Genomic DNA, 17,973 nt, shown 5'->3' with positions numbered 1-17,973 from the left:
GGGGGGGGGGGGGGGGGGGGGCGGTGCCAGGCTTCTCCTGCGTCCGCTCAACGCACCCTCGCTGCTCTCAGTCCTGCACCTGCAAGTCCACCTACTGGCTACAATTCATCTGTAGCCTCAAATCAACACCCGTGACCCACTCCGGTCACCTGCAGAGCTGCCTGACAGGCATGCGGGCAGCTGAGGGTGAAGACAGAGACGCTCCGCTTGCCCATCTCAGCCGTCTTAGGGATGCCCACAGGGGACGGGAGCCTCAAACCAGAGCGGCTGGTGGGGCGGCCCCAGGCAGGCCACAGAGCACTTCTCATCTCAACCTCGTTCTCTCCGTCCTAAGACAGAGACTGCAACTACCTGGACAAGTTACTGTTAGGACTTAAGGCCACCATCCAGGCACCCACTTTCCCTGGAAGCGAGGGTTCGGGACTCACGGGGACTTCACCCACTCTGGCGGCAGCCAAGAATTGAGCCAGAAACATTCGCTGGTTCGCGAAAACCCCACAGCCAAGCACAGGGCCACTGCACACACAGCTTGCCCCAGCCAAGACGCCCGCAGGCAAGGATTCTGGACTTGAGGCCCCGAGGGCAGGGCGGCCCCCAGTCTTCCACTGAGACCGACACCCAGCTCCCTCTGCTCCATTCTCTTTTGGAAAACCTCAGAGCAATACAATTCCTGCCCTAACTACGGACACGAACTGCTGACTAGAACCAGGCTCATACTCCGTCCACACCCTTCGACTCATGTCCTTTGTCCACTTCTCCTCTGGGGCCATCGGTCTGTCTGCCTGTAGGGGGTCCACACTCCGTCCCGCGTTCTATCATTTGTCTAATTCAGGAAACGCCTGGCCACAAAAGGCCACAGACAAATGGGAGTCAGCAAGCCAAGCGCTGCCTCGGCGTCTGCACCATGCAGATGAGCTCGCACACCCCGTCCTCTCCACGTCTCCTCCCAAAACACGCAGAGCCGCGCAGAGTGGGGCTGCAGCCTGAGTGTGGCCCACAAGTCAGGGCCAGGCAGCCGACTCTGGCAACACGAGCCCCGTAGGGCGGCATCTTTGGCCCCAAAACTGTAAAAATATTCATCTATTTTCCATTTTAGAACACTTCACGGCTTTCGAGGTCTTTTTTTAAAGTTTTTAACCCCACTGGGAATTATCTGGTGGAGGAGGCAACTCAGTATCGTCCACAAGGATAGCCGGCTGTGCCAACACCATCCATTGAACGGTGGGTCTGTCCTTGCTCGGGCGGGGTCTGCTCCAGGGCCCCGGCCTTTGACGCACCGGGCACTGAGCTGGGCAGCAGCACACACAGATCTCACGTCTGCCCTCAAGGGGACCTCTGTCCAGCAAGGCAGGCCAACAGCTGACCACAGCCCGTCACGGTGCCCTCCCACCGTGCTGCACAGGGGCGATCCTGCTCCCACACCGACCAGCATGTGCCTCAGTCTCCCCAGCTGTAAAGAAGGCCCTGAGTCCTGAGCAGAGAAAGATGGGCACACGATGGAAAGACACCCAAGATGCGCCCGGTGCACAGCCACCGCGATGAAGCAGACGGGGACCCCAGCGGGCAGCTAAGGCCTTTCCTGCCTGTCCCTGGACACCTCCCCCCGCCCCGCGCTGCCCCCAGCCCGCCCCTAGGGGGCCAGGTGGACCTTTCTCCACTGGCTTCCTGCACTGTCAGATTAGGAATGCTCCTGTCCTGCCCTTGGGTGGTCCTCCCACTTTCCCTCAGGGGCCTCGGAGGGTGAGCTCCCTTCCAGACCCTCAGCCACTGCTCCCCACGGAGGGGACAAAGGAGCCCGGACTGGCTCTCTCCAGGCTGAGCCCAGATGCTAGGACTGGCAGGCAGGCCGCGGGTGGAAGTAGGGAGGACATGGGAAGGCTGGCGGGAGGAGCCACAGGGCGGCGAGGGCCCCCGCCCCCCCCATGGAAGGGCACACTCACTTCACACTCTCCTCCTGCTCCCCAAACTCCTCGTCATTGAAGCCGAAGTGGTCGATGAAGGCTGAGGTCATGCGCTGCATCTGGAAGTCCATGAAGGCCTGCAGAGGGTGGCGGTCAGGGGCAGGTGGGGCCAGGCAGGGCAGGGCAGGCTCCCCGCCCCCGCCCCGCAGCCCACCTGCTGCAGCACGGCCTCCTCGGGGAAGTTGAACTCCTTGAGCCGGTCGTCCTCATCGTCACTGGAGGAGTGTAGGTGGTGGGTGCTCACCTGGGGCGGGGAGGCGGGCAGGGGTGAGGAGCAGGCTGGGCAGGGAGCAGCTGCAGGGAGGTGCAGGCAGAGGAGAGAACCTCAACAGAGGGCTGGGGCGCCTCACCAGGTCCACTGTGTTCTTCTTGTTGGTCTCTGCCAGGGGTCCAGACACAAAGGCCTCCCACTGTTCCTGCTGCTCACCGGGCAGTTCTGCTCCGTGGGGAGGAGACAGGGCATGAGGGGCCCCTCGGCCTCCACCCCTGCACCCCGCCCCCCTGCCCTGGGGCGAGACACTCCCTGGCCCTCACCCTTCAGCAGCTGCCCCAGCTGCTCAGCGTTGGGCCCCTTCTCTGTGTTCTGCACCAGGGCATTGGCCAGTCTCGTCAGGTGGCCCATGTAGCCTTTGCGGGGGCCCCCGGCAGACCTGGGCAAGATCAGAGGCCAAAGCTGGACACGGGCCCCCGGTGCACCCCCTCCCCCCAGGCGCAGGCAGTCCCTGGGACGCTCACTGCACAAGGTCGTTCTCCTCCCAGGAGGTCAGGATGCGCTCCACCAGGCGGCACTCCTGCAGCAGCTGACAGAGCAGAGCGGGCATGGGGGCGGGGCCAGGAGGCGCCCCTCCCTGCACACCCAGAAACGTCCCCCTGTGCCCCTCGGTCTGCTCACCTCCATCTCGCTGCACCTACACCCTCCACGTAACAGCACCCCTGAAGCCCCCCCACCTCCCACCACCGACGTCCACTGATGCCCAAAGTGGGCATGCTGCCCAACGGCTCCATCCTGGAGCCATGACACCCGCTGCCTCCTGAGGGCACCCCTGTCTCTGCACCTACCTGCATGGCACCCTCTAAGGACAAGGACAAGCCCCTGGCCCCCAGCCCGTGAGGCTGCCTAGCGAGCACTGGCAGCAGGACAGGGGGACAGAGAGGGGGACCTGGGAGCCCCAGCTCACATGTTTCACGACGGGGTTTGGGGCAGGTATCTCGAGGCTGCTGTCGGAAGGAGGCGCGGCGCTCAGCATGGCACTCACACACAGCTCCACTTGCGCGTGCAGAAAGTTGTTGAACATATAGTGGAAGAAGAGGTCCTGGGTGGGGACAGCGCAGGCTGGCACCGAGAGGCCCCTCCACCCACCCTGCCTCCCCACTCTGCTCCCCACCCTGCCCACCCCCCCGCCCCCGCCCCCCGCCCCCGCACCAGCATGGTGTTGGGCACGTCCAGCGCCAGGAGCTCCTGGGTCAGGGCCGCATCATTGGCGCTCAGAGCGCTGGCCAGCAGCTTGACCACATGCAGTCGGGTGTTGCCCAGCGGTGGGGCCAGGCTGCCCCACGTAGTTCGCAGCGGCTCCAGCTACGGGCACAGGGGAGGTTCAGCACTGCCCAGAACCATGGGGCCACCCTCCCTGCCACCCTGCCTCCTTGGCCTCCCGGCCCACCTCGGGAGGCTCAAGCAGGAGTTGGTGGAAACGGCCGAGCCGTGGGCGCAGGGCATGCAGGACGCCCACGCTGGATGTGGTGCTATCCAGGGTTGCCTGGGCCAGGAGGTCCAGCTGCCCATCCACGCTGCTAAAGAAGTTGTTCAAGGTCACAGACTCGGACCTGCAGGAGGGGACAGGAGGCAGGGCCTGTGTGTGTGTGCATACGCACACATGTGACACATCGTGAAGGGAGGGAAAAGCTGCTCCCTGGGGAAGTGTAGCACAAGGCCCCATCGTTTCAGGCAACGACCCGCCTGGAGGGCCCTGGATTCAGACAGCCAGCTCAAAGCTACAGGCGGTATATGTGGCCTCAGACAGCAACGGAGAACTCTTCTCCCAGGACCCTAAGTGACCACCAAGAAGGGAAACCACTTGTAGAGGCCGTGTCCCCACGACCTTCCCTCTAAGTGGAAGGGCAGGGCTCCGAGGGATGGCACGGCCACCCTGGGAGGCTGGCCTCCCTCACCTTGGCCTTCGGGGCTCCAGCAGGGTCAGCAGCACCTGGATCCCGCTCACGATGACAGACTGGCTCTGCTCCCCCTCCAGCATGTTGCTCAGGAGCTGCTCAATCGTCTCCTGCCTGGGGCAGGGATCAGAACAGGAGACAAGGGTGGGGTCAGGGTGCGGGTCATGGTGAAGGGCCCCAGACAGCTTCCCGCCCTGCATTTGGGAACCGCAAACCCACTTCTCCAGGGTGGCCAACAGCTGGTCAGGTTCCAGGCTGTCCTGGACCTGGATCATCTGCTCCCGGCTCAGGCGGATGATGTCGCACAGGGACTGGGATGCATTGGAATGTTGCTGTGGAGGCAAAGAGAGAACTGAGGACACCAGCCCAGCTGCTGGGCCCTCCGTGTCCTGCTTTCAGGACCCCTCAGGAGCTGACCAGTTGGCCATCAGGAACAGGAGGAGGGTCACACAGACACAGGGACACAGATGCCGAGGGAAGGGATACAAGGCATCGAACACTGGGAGAGGAGAAATGGCGAGGAACTGGGAAACCCAGAAAAGCTTTCTGGAGAAGGTGACATCCCACACCCCACACCGTCTACTGTAGCCAAAGGGGGGAACGACCCCGACGTCCACTGACTGTTGAGCAGTGAGCAGAGAAGCTACTGTGAACACCCCTCAGCCTCAGGAGGGGACAAAGCCCACGGATAAACACGGAACAACGGTGCTGAGGCAAAGGCCAGACACGAAGACCAGGTGAGGTGTGACCACGTTTACACAAGTCAACAGACGCAAACCCAAAGGCAGAATGCAGCCTGGGGGTGGCGGGGGGCCCACGAGGGGAACAGACAGTGACAGCTAAGGGGCACAGGCTTTCCTTTTTGAAGTGATGAAAAAACATTCCCAAATCCATGTGGTAATAACTGGACAATTTTGTGAATCTATTAAAAGCCACCGCATTCTGCATTTTAAACAGCCAGCCCACGTGGTACACGATCTCTACCTCGATAAAGCTGTTCCAGGAAACACCATAAAAGAAATAAGCAAAACTCCAAGTCTAACCCAATAGCCAGCTACCAGGACCACCTGTCCAGGCCACGGGCCACACTTCAGAGCTCATCACAGGAGCCCCAGTCCCCTGCTCCTGGGCCTGCGTGGACCTCACCCTACTGGCCGGATGCCTGGGGGTTAACTACCCGCACCTGTGGACCTCTGCTCTAGAAGCCAGCAGCCTGGAAAGATAAGGCCAGATGCTTCCCCCCACCCCACCCCCCAGGTTGCAGCAAGGATGTGGGGCCTCTGCACAGATTTGCTGAAGGACAAGCAGGGTGTGCCCTCAAGCAGCTGCCAGGCCACAGTCAGCAGGGGAGCAGGGGAGTGGGAAAGGGGCCCCTGGCAGGCCAGCACCGCGGGGGCCAGGCTGGAGCCTGGAGTCTGAAGACCCTAGCCAGACCCCTGAACCAGCAGGAGACGCTGGGCCAAGCTCCTGGCTCATGAGATACATTCCCTGTGGGCAACAGGAGCCCTGTCAGCGAGATTGGCAGGGCGGGCACACACGGCACCGAACGTTTCCTTCCTCCTCAGTGCGCCTTTCAGGGAGAGAGGAGGGGCGAGGCTGGCGTGAAGAACAGGTGTGGGGGAAGGGGCCGGCCGCGGGCGGGCTGGCAGGCGAGGGGCGGACACTCACATTGTCGTCCTTTGACGGGTGGATCTGCTCTATGAGCCGCTGCACAATCTTCTCCTCGTTGAGCCACTGGGGATGAGAAGGAAGGTGGGCCCCTGCTCACCGCCCCGCAGTCCCCCGGCCCAGCGCGCCCGCCCCCGCCAGCCCCGCGCTCACGTTGACCACGTCCTGCCTCAGCTGTGGCCGCTCCACGCAGGTGAGCAGGCGCAGCAGGAGGTCCATGATGGCCGAGGTGCCGATGTGCTGCAGCAGCAGGTCCACGAAGTCGTCCTTCTTCCTCAGGAAGGACACGAGCTGCGCACGGGAGGGACAAGAGCGTCACGCGGCAGGACCCGGGGCCTGAGCCCGCCCGCGCGCCCACCTGCCTGGCCGGCCTGGCCCCGGGGCGGCGGTACCTGGTCCGTCTTGCGGTTGATGAGGATGCCCATGACCTTGCTGAAGAAGCTGGCCAGCAGCGGGTTGAGGCTGCCGCTGCTCTGGAGGAAGCCGTAGAGCCGGTTCAGGAGGGACTCGTCGGCGCCCAGTGCGTCGTTGATCTGGGGCACGTCTGAGGTCAGGATCTCGCAGGCCACGCTGGGGTACCTGCCGGGCGGGGCGGGGGTTCACATCCAGAAAGGGTGGCCGATGCCACGGTGCCAGGAGGCCGGCTGGGGCATCCTCGCCCCCCCACGCCCTCCTGTCAAAACCCACGCGTGGCTCCCACGGCCCCCAGGGCTACCGCTGACCTCCTAAGCTTGGGCCCCACCGCCAGCTGACCGTCCCTGAAATCCCACCTCCTCCCCCGCTTCCTCCCCCACCCGCTCAGGCCCAACAGGCACACGGGAGGCACCGAGAGCAGCAGGTCAGGGCAGCCCTGGCGGCAGAACGGGCAGGGGCTCACTTGTAGCGCAGCCGCTCCTCGCCGCTGGCCGGCGGCTCCTGGGTGACCCAGGTCACCATGGCCTGCAGGTGCGGCGGCTGCAGCAGGAAGTCCAGCAGCTTGCGGTTGACGACCTTGCACTCCTGCAGCACGTCCTCCTCGTCCAGGAGCTCGGGCAGGCTCAGGTCCTCCCGCTCCAGCAGTGTGTCCAGGTGTGAGCTTGTGTGCAGGTCAAACTTCCAAAACATGGCGCCCTGAAGGCAGGACTGCCTGTCACACACCGGGCCCTGCCTGCCCCACTCCCTCCACCCCAGCCACCCATCGGCCGGATGACCGTGACAGCCTGCAAGGGCCGCCCTGTAGTCCAGGGGTCACTTCACAGCAGAGGCCAGTTGCCCTGACCACCCCTCAGCCTCCAGGCCCCGCAAAGGAGCGCAGTGCGCAGAGCCATCGCAATCCTGTCCCCCTCCAAAGCCTCAGTCCTCCGTCCCCTGTCTGGGCAGGGACCCCCAGAGGTGGGGCCGGAGCCGTGCTCATCCTGAAACCTCTGGCATCGGACTCATTTCAATCTGTCTTTACTGAACAAATTTAAATGCCCCATGGCCGCCAGCACACGGCTGCCGTCCAGCCCAGCAAATCACCACGCCACGTGCAGGGCGTGGGGCAGTGGCAGAGGGAAGTCTAAGATGTCCCCAGGCTGTGGCTGTTGCCTGGATGCTACATACACACACACAAACACACCCAACCCCCCCACCCAGTGGCCAGACAAGGAAGAGGAAAAGTGGGGGAGGGGGGCCTTTCAGAAGAGCCACTGATCGGGGCCCAAAGGAACCAGGACAGAGTCGGTGACTGAGTGGGGAGGAGGACAAGGCTGTCTCTCACCACCTGCAAATGGTGCACTGGATCCCCAACCAACACCGAGACCCTGTGTGCCCGCTATGGCACTGCCCCGACCCACCCCAGCCCAGGTCACTAGCTGCTGTCAGGAGCACCGCACCAGGAGCACTCACTAGGTGCCCCCTCCGCACACGCACTCAGCCGCTCCTCTGAAGAGGCCTGCAGGCTCCCAGTCCAGACCGGCTGGGAGGCCTGCCCTGCATGTGCCATCAGACTCCCAGGCCACTCGTTTCCCACCCCCTCCATCCACTATGCACGGCACCCACGTGCCCCTTGGAGGGGCTGTCACCACCCCACTGCAAGCACCACACAGGTGTAGACCAGAGCTCACATGCATCACCTGCCTTGTCAAGACCACCTGAGGCAGAGGCCACGGAGGACAGACTGAGAGGTCCCCCTGGGCACCTCCCGGACCCACAGATGGCAGTACCCCTCCTACGTGCCCTCCCTCACCTTCCCTGCCCCACACCACCCCGACCACGGAAAAACCGTCAGCCACAGATGGAGCACCAGCCCAGAGCAGAGAGCAGCTCTGACCTGACTCAGGAAGCACCTAGGACTTAAAGCCAGGGCGGAGCGGGGGGCACGTGTGGCTTCGGGCAGGACTGGCCTTCTGAGCCTCAGTCCCTTCAAGGCACCTCCTCCAGCACCCAGCCCTCCCTTCCAGCCTCCACAGGAGACGACTCACCTCCCAGTGTCCTCCCCACCCTCCATGACCTCCTGCCATGACCTCCGGCCGTGACCAGGAGTAAGTGGCTCTTAATGTGCAACGACCCCGGACGACGGCAGGTGGAGTGGAGGACTCCCCATCATGGAGACAGCAGCAGGCTCCAGGTCCCACCGGGAGCAGCGGCGACATCCCACGGGCCTCCAGGCCCCATCCCACAGTGACTCACCACTTAGCCCTACACCCTTCACCCCACGTTGGACACTTTTCTGAAACACAAACTTGAGTGCCTGATGTTCATTCCTGGCCAAAAGCCCAAAAGGGCTCCTTAGGTCTCCGTATTTGAGACCCCAGAGCCCCTGCCAGCCTTGCAGCCCCGCGCTGGCCAAGCCCAGCCTCCCCTTGGACCTCCGGCTCCCGCTGAGCTGTCAGGCGCCTGGCTGCCAAGTCTGCACGTCTGCACACCTGACCCTCTCACACCTGCCTGACCCCTCGGAAGGCCCGCCTGCCCTGGAACCACCCTCTCTCCGAGCAAGCTACAGCCCAGCTTCTCACACAGCGTCCCGTGGCTGTCATCCTGGGGGTGTGCCTCCGCCAGCCTGTGGCTCTCGCGAGGGGGTCCCTGCGAGACATTGCCACCGCAGCACCATGCTGGGCATCTAGGCCTCCTGGCATTACATGACTGTGACGCCAGACGCGTGCCGCCAGCACACCGTGCTGGCTGCGGTGCTGACGGCACCCTGACGGTCGTCTCAGCTCAGCCCACTCACAAACACCACCACGGGGGACATGGAGGGCCCCGTCTACAGGTAAGGAAGCCGAGGTGCACCAAGGCAACTGCCCGCCCAGGCCCCTGGAAGGTAAAGCGTCGGGCACCAGGCCCCACCATGAACACTCACAGGCACGGGCAGCGCAGGCCCAAGTTTGTGCAGGGCTCTGACCCGCCAACACCTCCAGACAGATGAAGGCCGGCTCCTTCCTGGTCCTCCTTAGTCAGGAGACACCTCTGAATTCAGGGAGGAAGGCCAGGCCCGGGCCTCCACAGCCCTGCTGTGTCAGCAGCTCCGCCCATCACTCGGCTACTGCGGGGGTGGGCCCCAGAAATCTCGGGGCTTCCCTCGACCTGCACAACCCTCCCCCCGACCAGGCCCCGTCACCTCTCGGGCCTGCCCTGTGCCTGTCCGCACTCTGCTCCACAGGCATCCGGGCAGACCCTGCTGCCATGGAACCTGACCTCGTCCGGTCCATGCTCAGGCGCCCGGGGGCTTCCCTCCACAAGCAAATGCCCCCCAGTCCTGCCCTGGCCGTCCTCACCTGCACCGGACACACTGGCTTTTTGGCTGCAGAGCACACCATGCCTGGGTTCTTCTCAGCCACTTTGCTCTTGCCACCTCGCCCGCCTGGGACACTCCAGTATCGGACTCCTCCTCACCCTCACCCTCGGAGTCTCCTGCTAAGCACCCACCCCCAGGGGGCCGAAGCCATCCTGTGGCCCCACCTCCACCCACCACCCACATCTATCGGCCTGCACGATGACCTGCACGACGGGTACGCCCTCACACACCGCACGCGCCCTGACCAGACGCCGGTCCACACCAGCACCACCGTCCCTGCTAGGCCGCCGGGAGCGCCCGGGACAGCGCCTAGTGCAGAACCTCCTATGTGGTTCTTGCTCAGAAATAGCAGCAGAAGGGGCGCCTGGGTGGCTCACTTGGTGAAGCGTCCGCCTTCGGCTCAGGTCATGATCCCAGGAGCCCCACATCAGCTCCCTGCTCAGCGGGAAGCCTGCTGCTCCCTCTCCCCCTGCTTCAAATTCCCTCTCTGGCAGTGTCTCTCTCTGTCAAACAAATAAAATCTTTAAAAGAAAAAAAGAAATAGCAGCAGAAGGGCACCCCCTCTGCACCCCCACATGTTATCAGGTCCCTGCCCCTCTGAGGCAGCAGGCGACATCCCTGCCAGGACATCACTCCCACCCAGTCACCCCCCAGCCACCGTCACGCGGGTGGGGGGTGGATGGAGGGGGCTGCTGAGCCCTGTGCCGTGGGGCGGGGAGCACTGCTACCTCAGTAGCACAGCAAACATCATCCCCCCCAACTCTGAGGTGCTCACCGACCTTCCTTTACACGCCAGAATCCCCTCCTTTTGCCCAGATCCCACACCTTCCCCAGGAACCTTCCAAACCTGACGGACATCCTCCCTCATTTGATGGCAAGGCCGTGACAGGGCTCATGCCACAGTGAGAGAACGAAGGCCCGGCTCCAAGGCACTGGTGGCCCGCGCGGGCCCACGTCCCGAGCTGGGCGAAGCTGGGACCAGAGCCACCTCAAGGGGCAGCCGCCACCTGGGGCCGCAAGGAGCTCCGCAGGTGAGCACACCGCCTCCTCCTACAGAGGACACGTTCACGCCCGAAGAGGAGAGCAGGCGGCTCAAAAGGCCGCCTACGCAGGTGAACGAAGCCGGTCACCAGGGACCACGTGCAGCAGGACTCCATCTATGTGAAATGTCCGGAGGGTGCAAATGCACAGACAGCAGGAGCTGGGGAAGCCAGGGGGTGGGGAGTGCCTGCTAACGGGTATGGGACCTTCTTCTGGGAAAAGAATGCTAAAAAAAAAAAACAAAACCAAAAGTTCTGAAATTGATTGTACACAATTTTGTCAATTATACCTCCATGAAAAAAACACACTACAGGGCTGGCCGCACAGTTCTACACACACCAGAAACCACTGACTTGTGCACTTTAAACAGATGAATCACACGACGTATGAATTACATCTCGACAAAAACCATGACCAAAAACAAAACCAAAGTTGCCCAAGGCTGCGGTGACAGGGCCGGGCCCAGGCCTTGCTGTGTGTCCAGGTCACTCGGAGCCAACAAGACAGCAGCTGCCAGAAGAGCTCAGGCACAGAGAGCGTGCCTCGGTTCCCCTTCCTCACCCTCCCTGTCAGTATCCCCGAGGTAAGGGCGGGGTGGGGACAGGGCCCAGCCCATGTCTCCTGAAAACCTGTGCACCCACATAGGCACCCTGTCTCCACGCCGAGACGAGCAGGTGAAGTGAGGTCATGATTCCCACTCGACAGCCGTGGAGACAGGGGCCTGCGGAGACGGAGCCACAGCCACCGAGAGGCAGAAACAGCACTCTGCCTGCCCTGCTGTTCTGACAACAGGTGGAAATTCGCAAAGCTGAGACCCGCCCACTTCCAAAGCACCTAGTTAGAGGGCACGGGTGACGGGCACCACCCCCAAAGCCCCACAGCAGGTCCACCTGGGATGGCAGGTAGGGCTTCCTTCCCCAAGCGGGCTTCCAGAGAACTGGTGTGCAGGGTGATGGGTGGGGCCACCCACAATAAGACAAGAGGCTGCTGGGTGGTATGGGGTACGGGCTCCAGGGGCCTCAGACCAAGACAGCACCTTAAACTTTCCCTCAGGTTGTTCCTCCAAAAATCAGAGGAGGCTGCAAGGATCAGATGCAAGCAAGTGGTGGTGGGTACCCTGCAAACATCACTTCGCCAGCTCTGCATGGAACACAGATACAGTTACTTGAGAACTAACCACACGCACACTCTCAAGTGCTGACGGCCAACCCCATCTTCCCACTTAGCAGAACTTGCTGGAAGCCCTGGGAACAGGATGGACAGGAGACGGGGTTCCATACTCACTCCCTAACAAGGTGAACCTGGGCCAGGCACTTGGCATACCCGTCTGTAAAATGGGGCCACGCTGTCAGGACCGCCAGCTCAGGCAGGTGCCCATGACCATGCGGAAGCCCGGACACCCCTAGCAGGAGGGAAGGAGCTGGCCACGAACTCGGGGGTGACAGCTCTAAACACAGAGAACCCGGAGAAAGACTGCCCCCCCAATCTGCCTGAGCGACCCAGGTCATTCAAACACTCTGGCAGGCGGCACACACACCCCCACCCCCACCCCATGCAACTTTTAGCAACCTTCAAGAAAGCGGAAGTGACTAGCACTGGCTCTCAGCGGCAGTTTGAAAACCATGACTCTGGCTGCAAACGGAAGAAGGGGAAACCGTAAGCGAGAAAGGAAGCCATTAAACAAGAGAACTACCTCTCCCTCGGCCAGCCTGGCACCATCGCCTCGGGTTTCTTGCTCTGCTGGGTCGTTCTTAGGCTCTGACTCCACCTGCCCTTTCAAGAGCCTGCCAGCCCCTGCCTGGGCTCCGACAGGGCCTGGCTGCAGCTCCCAGAGCGCTGACCCCACAGCGCTGCTGTGGCCAGGGCCACCGTCTGCGTCTATCCAGACACAGCTCTGCCTGCCAGGGAGCCTGTGGGCAGGTCCTTCATCTTCCACCCCTCCCTCGCCTCCCCTGGCCCCAAAGCACCCGGAAGTGGAGGTCAAGGGCACAGAGGCCTCTGGGAGGGCCTCCAGGGTGGCCACCTGAGCTGCCACCCTCAGTCATCAACAGGCCCACAAGCTGCTGTAATGAGACCCGGGCTATGTGAGCCCTATGAGGGGAGAGAACCCACTACCAAAAGGCCGGCCCCAGTCCCTTGCAGGGCTCTACAGGCCCAAGGACGGTGAGACCACCTCCCCCTCAAGTCCCTCCAAGCAACTGTCAGCTCTCTGCGAAGTCTGAAAAGGGGGTAGGGGACTTGGATTCCAAGGACAGGATAACAGTAACGGCGACCCCATGACCTCTGAGGAAGACCCACTGTGTGTGCTGGATGCAGAACCCAGCACAGACACAGCAAGGTGGGCAGCAGGATGCCCATGTGGGACAAAGGGCGGATCTGGCCAGAGCCACAGAAGACGATGAGCTGGGACTTTCCCATGGCTTGGGAAAGCCTGGGAGGGATCCCCAGTTAGGGGACAACCCAGAGCACAGTCTCCCAAGGGAGGTGGCTGCTCTGGTCCAACTCCGGGGAGGGAATAATTAGGAAACAGACTGCAGACCCCAGGCCAAGGACCGAGAAGGGGCTTGAGAGCTCACATTCAGGACCATCTCCTGGATCAGTTACGGGTTCCAAGGAGGAAAGGAAAACAACTTATAGACTCTGAAATAGAGCTTGGAACACAAAGAGGAGCAGACTCGGTGTTCCAGGGTGATCCAAAGTCAGAAAAGCCTAGGCTCCAATCCTGCGGCTCTAAATTTAATCCCTGTGGCCTTCGACCAGGGTCCTACCAGCATCGAGCCTCAGTCTTCTCACTTGGGAAACACCTCATGGTGACTGGAGGACCGCACCTCCCACGGGAAGATCTATAAAACAGTGTTCAAAGAGAACACCGTGCTTTGGCCTGGAAAGGAGGGCGTGTCCCCACTCCCCACGTGCTGAGCCTGCCCTACAGAGCTGGTGAGCCCGGGATGCCAGGAAGGTCCCTCATTCTCACCAGAGTTCCCAGGCCTCTCTCACCTCATCTCTTGCGGCAACCCGCATGGCGCCCAACACTCCCGCCACACCTGACTGCTCGTAGGCACCCTGGCCTCTGCCCTGGCTGGCTGCTCCCTCTGCCTCCCCTCCAGCTCTCTGAGCCTGACTAGCTCCTCCTGGGTCCTTCAGGCTTCAGCACAGACACCACTTCCTCCAGGAAGCCTCCCCTGACTGTGTTAGGGGCCTGCTCCATACTTCCACACTTCCGTGGTCACCCTATGACAGCGTCTGAGCGCTCTGTGACAGGATTCACCTGTCCCGTCACCTGCCTCCCTCTGCAGAAGTCCAGGCCGACAGCTAGAAATACTTATTGAATTAATAAAAAACTGTATAGTCCGGAAGGGGAAAGTGACCTGCTAAAGTCACTTTCCACAGATCCTGAAAAAAAGTGTTGGTGCTGGGGAGGGTGGGGGGTGGAACGAGCAGGTTCTCCTCTAATGCCGAGAAACAGTAGGTGACCCAACAAAAATCACTGAAGACACGAAAGTAAGTCAAAATACACAGCTCAGAACACACAGCCGCTGACAGGTGGCAACTGAGCAGATAAGACAAAACTACACGACACCCAAGCAGGAGAGCAGGGTTTCTCCCCCGCAGCACTACTGAATTTGGGGCTGGAAAATACTGCTGTGGGGCGGCTGTCCTGTGCACTGTGCGATGGCGGGCAGCATCCCTGGCCTCGACCCACCGGGTACCAGGAGCCCCCCTCATTGTAACCACCGCCGTCTCCTGCCATTGCCAAATGTCCCCTAGGGGACACAATCGCCCCTAGCTGAGGTCCACGGCAATAGGTAATCCCAAACCTAGTAATAACGGTCAAAGCTCCTGACCCTGGAGCTCCTCCTCTGCCTTGCACTCTGCTACAGGCTTCCACAGACAGCCCGCTGAATCCCCAGAGCCATCGAATGAGAAGAGCACTGACGTCAGCACCAGTCTACACCCCACTGAAGTTTCTTTACAACTCTGAACCCCGCACCACACCTAACACAGCTTCCCTTCCAGAAACATCTTGCCTTTCAGGCCGGTGCTCATGTCACGTCTGTGGCCTCGGCGCAGGCACTGGGGTACACAAGCGCGCGCAAGAAAGGATCCTAACGGGGGGGGGGGGAGGGGGTCACATTCAAGGGTCTGGACAGGCAACGGCACCAAGATCCTTCCCCTCCCCACAGTGCTGCAGACCAGTCCCGGGTCCCCACCTTCACAGACTTGCACGTGCTGATCCTTCCACCCGGAAGGCCCTTCTTCCCACTCTCCATCTGTCAACCCCTACCGCCCCTCCCAGACAGCAAGCGCCACCGCCGAGCCAGTCTCCCCGGCCCCTCCTCTGCCGCCCGCGTGCCCTGAGCTACCTCCATCACAGCACCACTAATTGTGACTGTCCGGCGGGGCCTTTGTGTCCCCTCCCTCCACCGCCTGCCCTCAGCAGGCCTGCTCTCAAAGCAATGGGCCGCTTCCCAAGCCCTCCACACACGTTCAGCCGGGCAGGGGGCAGGCAGAGCCCCACTGCTCCGGTGGGGCCTGAGCCCGGGCCGGGGAATCCAAGAGCAGGAAGGGGGTGCTCCAGGGGAGGGGGCCGGTGAGGAAACGGTGAAGTCCCAGGACAGTGGGGCTGGGTCCGAGGAGGGGGAAGTTGGACCGGAGGAGAGACTGGGGAGGTGGGCTGCTGCGGGAAGACTAAGCAACGTGGGGCGGGCGGGGGGGGAGGGATGTCCGGGCGGACCGACGGGGACCAGGCGCGGGAGGGGAGTCCTGCCTCAGGCGGGGGACCCGGCGGCGGGGGAGGGGGGCCCGCAGCGGCCGCTCACCTGCGCGGGGGGGCGGCGGCTCCTCGCACTCGGGGCTCATCCGGGCGCCCCCCCCGCCCCGCAGCCGGCGGCTCCGGCCCCTCCTTCGGGGCCCGGTATGAGGGGGCGGGGGGCAGCGACGGGGGCTCGCGCTCGCGCACGCGCCTTCGGGCCTAGGGGGGGCCCTGGCGCGCCGAGCTGCGGGGTTTGGAGGGCGGCGCCGGCTGCGAGCGGACGGAGGCGGGGGCCTGGGGCCCGCCGGCTGCCGGGGGGTGAGGGGAGGTCAGCGCGGTCGCGAGGCCCGCGGAGGCCCTCGGCGGGGAAGTCGCGCCGGCTGGCCCGGCCCGGCGCTGCGCGGGAAAGCAAAGGCCGGTCAGGGAAGACGTCTCCCTCCGCAGTCCGGACAGGCCGCAGGGCTGAGCAGCGGCCGACGGAAGCCAAGGCCCACTTCCCTGGCCGCAGCCTTCCCCAAACCGGCTGGGTCTCCGGGCTCTGCAGTCTGCTTGGGGCCTCAGACGCCCGGCTCCGTCCGCCACTACCCCACAATCCCCTAGTGCAGGGGCTCGCAGGAAGCCCCGCCCACCGGCCGCCTTCCCGGTGTGCGAAGGCCGCGAGCCCGGGCCCTGCAGTGCGCGTGCGCGCGGGGGCCCGGCCGCTCCCCACCGGCCCCACCGGCACACGGCCGCAGGCAGATGCGCTTGCGCTGGTGTGGGCCAACGGTCTCTCCCCGAATAAACCCAGACAACCCAATGCGCAGACGCCACTGCGCGCCGCGAGCGCTTCTCTACGACTCCGTTCCAAAATCCAGAGGAAATCCTGCTCCAGGATTTCTCTTCCCTCTCGCTCCTTTTGGAAATCCATTCGCTACGCCGTCTCCTCCAATTAGAGTCCTGCTTTGGCTCCAGGGTCCAGGTCCTGGGAAATCCACACCGGGTTCTCTCTCCAGCCAAGGCTCCACGCTCCGGTCCCGCGCGGTTCTTGACGCCTTCTGGGCTGCAGGCTTACTAGGGTCCCACCTGCACGCCTTTGCCCAGGCCTTATCTTAACTGTTGTTTCAGTTTCCCTAGCTTTCATGTCCCCTTGCCCATGTTACAGGCCCACTGTAAGGATCAGACGAGTGAGTGCGTGTACTGACTCAAACTTTAATTTTTTAACCTGCAGATTTACTTTTTTAAATTTTAGAGACATTTTATTGAATCGTATGGTTGAGTAAATTTTCCTGTTCTAGTTGTTTGTTCTCCATTTCAAGGATGCCAGTTATGCATTTGTCCTTCCCATATTTTGGCTTCTCTCTACTTGCTTTAATAATCCGTCATTTCCACCTGTATCCTCTTATTATCACATGTCTCTCCCGGGCCTTGCTATTTCCACTATATTTGTTGCATGGGACGTTTTTTGGTCCTTGCATCAGTTACCTACTGCTGTGTGACAGTCATCACCTCGGCAGCATGTGTCAGGTTCACAGCTTGGAGCTGCCATTGTGAAGGGTGGCAAGGCTGGTTTCTGCTTCCCATGTCTCTCATATTCTGGCACCATAAGCTACCTAGACCACCATCTCATAAGGAAAGGCAGAAGCATCTGAGATCAAGCCCATCTGTTAGCACATTTCAAGTCCCTGGTTGCCGCACTTCAGCTACCATCCGTTAGTAAAGCAAGTCCCACATTCAAGCCCAAAGTGATGCGGCAGCATTTCCACTCCACACCCCACGGGGTGGGAAAGTGTACTGGTCTCATGGAGGTGGAACAGGAGGGAGCAAATATTTCCTGAAGAATCCACCACAGTTCTCTTTTCCCTTGGTTTTGCCAATCTTACCTTTTCATCTTGGAAGTTTTGTTTTAAAATGGACCCAGGGTCCTATTGTTATTCAGCTTGAAATAACTGTGAGGCATTTCCTTCTGTTCCTTGAGTCATCCTTTCCTCTGCCACGTTCTTTTGTCTTTTACCCAGCATTTTGCTTGCTTTTTTCCCAATGTGATTACACAGTTGCCATATTATTTTAACACATAAGCTCGGGAACCGAGGGACAGGGGGTAGCCATATTCAACCATCAAATGAAACTGAGAAGTTCACACGGTCTGGAAAAACCTGGAAGCTGGAGTCTCCACCCTATCAAAAATCACAGGTTGATGATACTGTTATGTGTATTAGAATTGGAAGGGGCGGGGGGCGCCTGGGTGGCACAGCAGTTGGGCATCTGTCTTCGGCTCAGGGCGTGATCCCGGCGTTATGGGATCGGGCCCCACATCGGGCTCTTCTGCTGTGAGCCTGCTTCTTCCTCTCCCACTCCCCCTGCTTGTGTTCCCTCTCTCGCTGGCTGTCTCTATCTCTGTCAAATAAATAAATAAAATATTTAAAAAAAAAATTGGAAGGGGCAGGGCGCCTGGGTGGCTCAGTCAGTTAAGCATGGGACTCTTGGTTTCAGCTCAGGTCATGATCTCAGGGTCATGGGATTGAGCTCCACTTGGAGCTCTGTGCTCAGCAGGAGAAGTCTGCTTGAGATTCTCTCCCCACCTCTCCTTCTGCCCCTCCCCTGCTTGCATGCACACACACTCTCTCAAATAAATACATAAATCTTAAAAA

At 61.5% G+C, this 17,973-nt stretch overlaps 1 protein-coding gene across 6 annotated transcripts in view; it reads right to left on the bottom strand.

Annotated features, from left to right (window-relative positions):
• Positions 1-15,480, bottom strand: part of PPP6R1 (protein phosphatase 6 regulatory subunit 1) — a 20,227-nt gene extending 4,747 nt beyond the window's left edge. For 4 of the 6 annotated variants that reach the window (XM_040633819.1, XM_040633820.1, XM_040633821.1 and 1 more), the window contains exons 1-14: positions 6,676-6,908; positions 6,191-6,377; positions 5,952-6,089; positions 5,799-5,864; positions 4,350-4,462; positions 4,131-4,244; positions 3,623-3,785; positions 3,385-3,537; positions 3,140-3,274; positions 2,697-2,761; positions 2,496-2,611; positions 2,312-2,397; positions 2,116-2,205; positions 1,941-2,038 (exon numbers count right to left, since the gene is read on the bottom strand). In XM_040633819.1, coding sequence (XP_040489753.1) covers positions 1,941-2,038; positions 2,116-2,205; positions 2,312-2,397; positions 2,496-2,611; positions 2,697-2,761; positions 3,140-3,274; positions 3,385-3,537; positions 3,623-3,785; positions 4,131-4,244; positions 4,350-4,462; positions 5,799-5,864; positions 5,952-6,089; positions 6,191-6,377; positions 6,676-6,902 — 1,751 coding nt within the window. In that variant the 5' untranslated portion in view covers positions 6,903-6,908. Of the gene's footprint in view, positions 1-1,940; positions 2,039-2,115; positions 2,206-2,311; positions 2,398-2,495; positions 2,612-2,696; positions 2,762-3,139; positions 3,275-3,384; positions 3,538-3,622; positions 3,786-4,130; positions 4,245-4,349; positions 4,463-5,798; positions 5,865-5,951; positions 6,090-6,190; positions 6,378-6,675; positions 6,909-12,286; positions 12,776-15,413 lie in introns of those variants that run through there. The other 2 variants (XM_040633818.1, XM_040633816.1) reach the window with 2 other exon arrangements.
• Between the last annotated feature and the right edge of the window lie 2,493 nt (positions 15,481-17,973).

The sequence above is a fragment of the Ursus maritimus genome, unplaced genomic scaffold, assembly GCF_017311325.1.
Source record: "Ursus maritimus isolate PB19 unplaced genomic scaffold, ASM1731132v1 scaffold_19, whole genome shotgun sequence".
NCBI classification, from domain to species: domain Eukaryota; kingdom Metazoa; phylum Chordata; class Mammalia; order Carnivora; family Ursidae; genus Ursus; species Ursus maritimus.
This window is presented reverse-complemented; position numbering and strand designations above follow the sequence as displayed.